Consider the following 8944-nt stretch of genomic DNA (forward strand, 5'->3'; position numbering starts at 1 on the left):
TAAGGGCTAAAATGCAAAATGCCCTAAATATGTGCTCATGGATTATTTTGAATGAAATAAATTATTGAATGGTTAAATTTGAATTGTATTAGATCAAGAACAAAGAAAATCGGACTTAAATCGGGGGAAGTCAAATTACAATTACGTGTTAATTGAAATAAATTCTGCACATATAAAATGTAATCTGTATTGGATTGCCTTGAGTGCCTGATGACTATCTTTGGAGTAAAGTATGATAATATGTTAAAATCTGAAAAGCTCTGTATGTTTCTAAGCAAAGTTGACATCTACCTAAGACATCGTGTAAGACCGTGTCTGAGACACATGCCTCAATTGAGATTTACGTATAAGACCATGTCTGGGACATCGGCATCGTATCTGATTTCTGTAAGACCCTGTCTGGGACAGAGGCATCGATATTAAATTACATGTAAGACCACGTCTGGGACGTTGGAATTGTACTTGTTTATGAGCATCTGTATCGTTTCTGACTCGTCTGATGATAGCGTACGAAATTTGAAGTTGAGTATATGAAATGTATAACCTATGCAGGTACGTTTGTATCGTACTAAATTTCTGAATATGAAAAATTCTGTCTCTGTGAAATATGTATAGAATTGAAGCATGACATATATGCAAACAAATGAGCATGGTTAAGTTTATGAATTATTCTATAAAATGGTTATGAATCTATATGGTTGAATTGTACTTATATGATTTAGTATTTAGACCAATTTTATTTGGCTTACTAAGCTCTTTGTAGCGTACTCTGTGTGTTTACTGTTTGTTTTACAGTTATCGTAGCTACTGGAGGCTCAGAAATAGTCGAGGGTCGTTACCACACTATCAATCTCATTTTGGTACTTTTGAAAGTGTACATATTTTAAAGTATGGCATGTATAGGCTAGAAAATTTATGTATTAAGTTTTGAATTATAAATATAGGTTATGCAATGAAAGTTGGCGATCAAATGGTATGTTTGTGTTAAGTTTTGGTATGGTTTGAATGAGTTTTGAATGATGATGAAATATTTGTAATGAAGCATGTTTTGAGCATGAAATTAGCTAAATATTTTGTATGAATGTTGTTTAATTTGGCTTGTAGGAATGACTCATAAAGGGGTGACAAATTGACTTAAACCAAGCCTGTATTGTGCCACACAACCATAGCACACGGGCGTGTTTTTTGGCCGTAGGCTTAAGTCAGTAGCTAGCTAAGAATCACACGGCCGTGGCACATGAGCGTGTCTGTTAGCCTTGGGAATAAGTCAGTATATAAGCTCTGTTTTAGCACGGCTGGTTCACATGGGCGTGTCTGATGCTCATGTGGGGCACACGGCCTGGTCACACGGGCATGTGACCTATATAGAATTGCAAATTTTTAAAAGTTCTGAACTTTATGAATGTGTTCGGTTTAGTCTCGACTGTCTCTTAAAAGTACATTTTAGGTCTAGTAGACCATCTTAAGAGATGATTGCTTATGAAATGATGTTATATGATATATGTAATTCTGAATTGGGTTGAAATGTTCTATTTGTCTGGTAATGCCTCGTAACCCTAATCCGAGATTGATTACGGGTTAAGGGTGTTACATAATGCTTGTGCACTTGGGAAATGTCATAAATTACCTTTTAAGTCTGCTTCAACTATTTACTTTATACCACTTGAACTGACTTTCACTGATCTTTGGGGGCCTGCTCATTGTTTTTCTACTGGTTATCAATACTATGTTTCCTTTGTGGATGCCTTTTCACGACATACTTGGATATATTTCCTCAAATCTAAGCCTGATGCCTTGTAGGCCTTTCTATCCTTTAAGCAACATGTTGAGTTACAACTTGGAACAAAAATCAAGCAACTTTAAAGTGATGGAGGAGGGGAATTTATTAGTTTTGATATCCCTCTAAAAAAATTGGCATACAATATCGTTTCTCATGCCCCTACACATCTGAACAAAATGGCGTAGTTGAACGTCGTCATCGCCAGATAGTGGAGACTGGTCTTATTTTACTAGCACAAACATCGTTGCCTCTCTCCTATTGGATCAATGTTTTTACATCTATAGTCTATCTCATGAATTTTTTGCCTACTAAGTCACTTTAAGGATTATCTCCTATGGAAAAATTATTCAATAAACAACTAAATTACAAGTCTCTTAAAGTGTTTGGCTGCCTCTGTTACCCCCTGCTTAAACCCTACAACAAGCATAAATTACAGTTTCGCTCGCCTTCATACACATTCTTGGGCTATGCTGCAAATTACAGAGGATATAAATGTGTTGACAAGACTGGTCGTATTTACATTTCCAGGCATGTTTAGTTTGATAAAGGTAATTTTCCTTATGCCAGACTCTCTTTGGCTCCTCCAATTCCCAACTCCAATGCTTTAGAATTCTTGTCCAATCTACCAGTTATCATAATGCCTCCTCTTGGTACTCCTCCACCTTCTCTCGATAACATAGCTCATGGTTCTAACATGACTCTCTTGGTTGCTATTCATACTGAGAGTTCTCAACCACCAGCATCTACAAACTCAAATAATTTTGGTGAAAATGATCAATCTCCAAATCCATCTATACCCGATACTCAAACATGTCATCCGATCATGTTTCTCATATTTCTCCTAGTAACATTCATCATATGGTCACTAGGAGCAAGGCTGGTATCTTCAAACCAAAAGTTTATACTACTTCTATCAGCTCTGTCAAACCAACCACTATTTAGGAAGTTATGGTCATCCCTCATGAAAAGATGTTGTTCATGATGAATTTGTTAGTATCTCAAGGCTGCAACTATTTTTTAAAAAATAAGACTTAAGTCCTAGGGAGATTTGTTAGCTTGTTAGTAGGAGTAGCAATTTGAATTTTGGTTGAGTTTGTTACTTGAAACTTGTATATAAGGGCTGCATTGATAATGAATTAAATGATCCCTTCATTTCATCTTTTGTTCTATACTTCAATTAAGTCTTTGTTAAACCAACAGTGGTATCTAGCCATTTTTCTTGAGGGACTTGTGAGAAAAGTTTTGTGAGAGTTCTGAGAGAAAATTTGAGAGATACACTTGTGAGGTTTTTGAGGAAAATGGAATCGAGACCGAGTAACTTGTCCATCTTAGCCCCACCTGTGTTTGATGGAGAAAATTATCAAGCATGGGTCGTGAAAATGCAAGCATACATTGAAGGTTGTGATTATTGGGAAGTTGTCGAGGAAGACTATGATGTGACTCCACTTCCCAACAATCCAACTATGAACCAGATCAAAATGCACAATGAGAGAACCACAAGGAAGTCTAAGGAAAAGTCTTATCTTTATGCTTCGGTTTCACCAGCCATATTCAATAGAATTATGGCTTTTGGATCAGCGAAGGAGATATGGGACTACCTCAAAGCTGAGTATCAAGGCGATGAGAGGATAAAGAGCATGAAGGTGTTGAACTTGATCAGAAAATTCGAGAGGCTACAAATGAAGGAGTCTGAGTCAATCAAAGAATACTTAGACAAGCTGATATATATTGCCAACAAGGTAAGAGTTCTTGGGACTGATCTCTCTGATTCTAGACTGGTGCAAAAGATACTTGTCTTTGTGCCTAAGAAATATGAAGCAACTATTACCTCTTTTGAGAACACTAAGGACTTGACTCAATTGAGAGTAGTGGAGTTTATCAGTACTTTACAAACAAGAGCAGAGGAGGCTAATGAGGCAGGAAGAAAGCATAGAAAGAAGCATTGAAGGCTTAGATGCAAGAAGGCGACAAAGGAGAGGAACATAAGTGGAATGGGAAGAAGAGTGATTGCAATAGTGGTTTAGAAACTATTGCAAAAGGTAATAGGACTAAAAATTATAATAAGTATTATTCATGTAAGTATTGTGGAAAACAGAATCATCCCCATTTCAGGTGTTGGAGAAGGCCAGATGTGAAATGCAGAAGGTGTAACTTGATGGGGCACATTGAGAGGTTATGTAAGGAATCAAAAAATTAGCAGTAAGGTGGAGCACATGTTGTAGTTAAAGAAGAAGATGACCATTTGTTTGTCGACTCTTGCAGAACATCAATCATTTTATGTAACAGTTGGTTAGTTGATAGTGGTTGTACCAATCACATGACTTATGATGAGAAGCTATTTAAATACCTTGACAGGTCATTGATGTAACGACCTAAAATTCACGGGCACCAGAAAAGTGAGTTATAGGGCCTCTATCTTAGTAAATCAAGTCATAAACAATTATTAGAAGTAATTATGAGTTTAGTCGAGTGCTTAATTAGGATTTAATTAAGTGAATTTAGCCTAATTTAGTATAAATAGTAAAAAGGATTAAATTAAATTAAGGGTAAAAGTTTAATTACAGATTAATAAAAAGAAAGGGGATCACAATGGAAATAAACCATTCTTAATGGTTGAGGCGGCATAAGTGTAAGAAAAATCTAATTTATTAATTATTATTTTATTTAAATTATAATATAAATTATAGATAAATAAATAAATAAATCTAATTATGTGTCAAGTGTAGGATGATGAAGTATACAAGTCTATTGAAATAATAATTAAATAAGTACACTTGTAATATATTTACTTATTTACTTAAAATTTAAGTAAAAAGATATTATTATTATTATTATTATTATTATTATTATTATTATTATTATTATTATGAAATAAATAAAATAAAGACAATTGTATGATAAATAAATTAAAATTTTGTCAAATGGATGGTGATAATATTGTACAAATATACAAACATATATGTGTACAATTGTAGTATTTATACTTGTTATTAAATAAATATTTATTATAGTGTATTATTATTATTAATTTATTAAATTATAATTTATATTAATTATATTATGAGATTTTTATAGGATAAATAAAGTAAAACATGACAAATGTAGGGTGATGATGAAATATTATATGATGAAATAAAATGAAGACAAGTGGATGGAGATGATTTATTACAAGTGTATAAATAAAATATATATATGTAATATTTATATTTAAATTGAAAAATAGATATTTATTAATTATTAATATTAAGTTAAAGATATTTATTAATTAAATAATTAAATTATGACAATTGTAATAAAATTATTCGTACAAATGTAAAATAAATGTATATTTACTTATAATTTAAGCTAAAAGATATTTCTTATTAAATAATTATTATATATTATATTATTATAACATAAAGTAAATATATTTCTATATATAAAGTATAAAAGAATAAAACAAAAGAAAAAAAAAAGAGAAGAACAAAGAGACATTCCAAACAGAGCAGGAAAAAAAAAGAAAGAAAAGAAAAAGGAAAAACTAAGGGTTTAAGGTTTAAAGCTTTGATTGGTAAGTCAATTAAGCTCTTTTTATATAATTTTGATGATTTAGAAGCTTTAAAACAAAGATTTGTTGAAAATAAGTTGAGGTTTTGGAAGCTTATAGGTTTTTAAGCATGGTTCATGTTGGACAAATTGTTGAATTAGGGATTTAATTGAATGAATTTCAAGTTAGAATTGATAAAGGGATTAAATTGTAAAAGAAACTATAAGTTTTGTGTTGTAGGGACTAAATTGAGAAAAATTTAAAATTATGGATTTATGCTAAAAATTTAATAGTTAAATTTGAGTTTGGTCAAATTTTGAATATAAATAAAGTATAAATTAAGTGAGGAAAGTAAGTGAATTTAGTTAGGATCAAATTGAGAATAAGGAAGAAATTGAATAGAAATTGAATTATTATTGTAAAATTAGTGTTGTAATTAATAGTATAATTATTTAATTTCGTAGCTAATAAAGAATTCGAGGTATCGACACAAAAAGGGAAGGAGAAAGTCGTCGAGGAGTAACTGCAAAATTCGGGTTTGTATTACTATAATTCAAGTTATTTATTATTAAATATTTATTTTTAAATTTATTTATTTTATAGTAAGTAAATGTTGAGGTAAGTAATTTTATTGAATTGAATTTAGAAAATTGAATTGACTGAGAAATACGTGTTAGTATTGTAATAATTCGAATTTAATTATTATTAATTTCTGAATTTTAAGTTAATATGTATGGTAAGTATTAGTGTTGAATTGTATGAAATTAAATTGAATTGTGATTATATGTGAATAATTGAAATGCATATTGAATTGAGAAAGTGTATTGAACTATGAATATGTGAATTGAAAATTTGATTGAAAAGTGAAAAATGATTGAATTGAAAATGTGAGAAATTGTAACCGAATTGAGCTTTATATGTGATCCGGAAACCCTATTAACTAGTCGGGTTGAGTCGGATATAGTTGGCATACCATAGGATTAGAAGTGTTCAGGGATACTTCGACCTCGAGTCGATAAGACACTGGGTGTCATACTATTACTTCGAATAGATTCGATGAGGTATTGGGTACCACTTTACTTTGGCTAGGCCGATGAGACACTGGGTGTCAACTTTGCTTCGAACTATCCGATAAGGCACTGGGTGTCAAACTGGTGTGTTTGGTTGGATCCGTGTATCCGCCAAAGTCTGAGTCTGTTAATAGGGGTAATTAAAAGAAAAGTTAAGTTGAATAAAAAGAATTGGTTGAGCCATTAAAAGAAATGTGAAAATGGAACATGAATTGAAATGTGATTTGAATGTGAGTATGAGAATAGAAAGCATGAACCAATGGTTCATGAATTAGATAATGGCTCAACATGAATGTATATGATTTCAATTGACAAATAGTTAAATTAAATTGTACGAATATATTGAGAATGGCAAATTTATGCTTGAATTGGTTCAGTAAATATTATAGTTATATGATTTAATTTATATAATTATTATATTTATAATTTGAATTATGGTAATACCACTAAGTATGAAATACTTAGTGTACGGTTGTTTTCGTGCGCAGATCAATAGGTGTTCAGAGTCTCAGTTCAGCATCCAAGCGATCCCGACTCCAGCACAAAACTCGGTGATGTATTCTTCTTTTGGTAAAAGTGGCATGTACATAGGTGTTTTTTTGATCACTTTAAAATGCTATATAATTTTTGTTGTAAAGAATGGTATTTGGTATTTTGGTGTTTAAACTAATGAAATGGTATGAAAATTTACATGATATGCATGGTATAATTGGTGCTGAATTTAGAATGGATGAATGAAATTCTAATTTAATTTTTAATGGTAACATAAATGTTCATTGAGTAAATTATCAAATTATTGTTATAGGTATGATTTTAATACGGTTAAACATGAAATTGCATTGGCTGAAATATTAGTTTGAAATTGCAGGGAAAGTTAGATATTTATAAAGGGATTATATTGAGTTTTTCTTAAAAAAAAAGAGAGAGTCAATTAGCAAAAGTTTTATATGAATTTATGATTATATTATAATATGTTCGATAATTATCTGAATATTAATCGTAAATTGTCCGATTGTTCGTAATGCATCGTAACCCTATTCTAGCAACGGTTTAGGGTTAGGGGGTGTTATAATTGAATTCAAAAATAAGGATAGGAAATGGAGAATACCTAGAAGTGAAGGGAAGAGGCACAGTAGCAATAGAAAGCTATGGCGGAACTAAATTGATTTCAGATGTTCTGTTTATACCTGAAATTGATCAAAACTTGTAGAGTGTGGGGCAATTGGTAGAGAAGAGATTCAATGTGATGTTCAAAGAGGGAATGTGTCTGATCCTTGACTCTAATGGCAATGAATTATTTAGGATCAAGATGCAGAAGAAGAGTTTCTCATTGAATCTATTTGAGGAGGAGCAACTGCAAACCAAGTGTTTTGAGAATGAGAAGTTGCATACAAAGGTAACTCTCTTGGAGCAGCAGCTGACATCTCTCTCTGATAAACTATCATTTTTTGCACATGAAACATCTAAAGAACATGCTGATGAGCCACAGAAAAAGAATCTATCTAAGGAGATCAAGAGTAATGTGCAACTTTTAGAAGAGAATAGTGGGTTATGTTTTTAGAATAAAAAACCGACTGAAGAAGCTTCATATGCGAAAGAATTGACATCTGTAGATGTTGTTGAGTTTAAAAATTTAGTTGGTAAGGTGATCAAACTTTTAGTGCAAAATACAAAATTGAAAAAAGGAATTATTAGCTACAAGAAGATTTGTTAGTCAAACTATAAATGGTATTAGTCGCAAGTGTAGTGACAACACAAGACCTTGGAAGAAGGGAAAGCACTCTGGCCACTCTCATGACTTTTCTGGAACAGCTTGTGATGATTTTGAATTATGGAATTTTGATTTAGATGGCATTGCAGGCTATGAAACTATTAGAGGCAACTCTTAAAGCTACACTAGTCAAGAAGGAATTCATAGAAGGCGAATATTGAAGAAACTGGTTTATTGCAAATCGGAGATCAGATGACGAATATTGTTACTAAATTTTTCATGTTAGTCGTTTTTGAGTTTCTTAAGAATAAACTTGGTGTCTGCAGCACTTGAGTTAGGAGGAGAATGTTAGTATCTCAAGGCTACTACTATGTTTTGAAAAATAAGAATAAGTCCTAGAGAGATTTGTTAGCTTGTTAGTAGGTGTAGGAGTTGTTAGCTTGTTAATAGCGGTAGCAATTTGAATTTTTGTTGAGGTTGTTACTTGAGACTTGTTGTAGCACCCCAAACCCGGCCCAGAAGTTATGGCCGGATCCGGCATGCCACATCAAAAACGTAAAAAAAAATTTTCATTCTAAGTCCAGAAAATCGTACTTAATGTTCAAAAGATTAATTCATTAAGGGTTAAAGTGAATGAAAGCTGTGCACCAGGTCGGAAACCAGAAAAGAGGTGGTGAGTCCATCGGACTGCTTAAGTACCAAGCTCCCTTCAGATCCAATCCTAGACATGCATACCACCATTGTCACACCTTAACGTCATAGATATTTCTAGGAAACCGATTTGATTAAGTCATTTTTAGGAAAAGTGATTAATTTTGAAAAATACTTTCATTGCGGAAGCTTTACTTGTTGTCGTG

At 32.1% G+C, this 8944-nt stretch overlaps 1 protein-coding gene across 1 annotated transcript; it reads left to right on the plus strand.

Annotated features, from left to right (window-relative positions):
- Nucleotides 1-3078: 3078 nt before the first annotated feature.
- On the plus strand, nucleotides 3079-3726 carry LOC107929655 (uncharacterized). Its single transcript, XM_016861145.1, has one exon. The coding sequence runs from the start codon at nucleotides 3079-3081 to the stop codon at nucleotides 3724-3726; it is 648 nt and encodes a 215-aa protein (XP_016716634.1).
- The last annotated feature ends 5218 nt before the right edge of the window (nucleotides 3727-8944 follow it).

This window comes from Gossypium hirsutum, chromosome A08, assembly GCF_007990345.1.
Source record: "Gossypium hirsutum isolate 1008001.06 chromosome A08, Gossypium_hirsutum_v2.1, whole genome shotgun sequence".
Taxonomy (NCBI): Eukaryota; Viridiplantae; Streptophyta; class Magnoliopsida; order Malvales; family Malvaceae; genus Gossypium; species Gossypium hirsutum.

Bases quoted from the DNA above. Each gene is read 5' to 3' on its own strand.
- LOC107929655 (XM_016861145.1), top strand. From the start codon at position 3,079: ATGGAATCGAGACCGAGTAACTTGTCCATCTTAGCCCCACCTGTGTTT.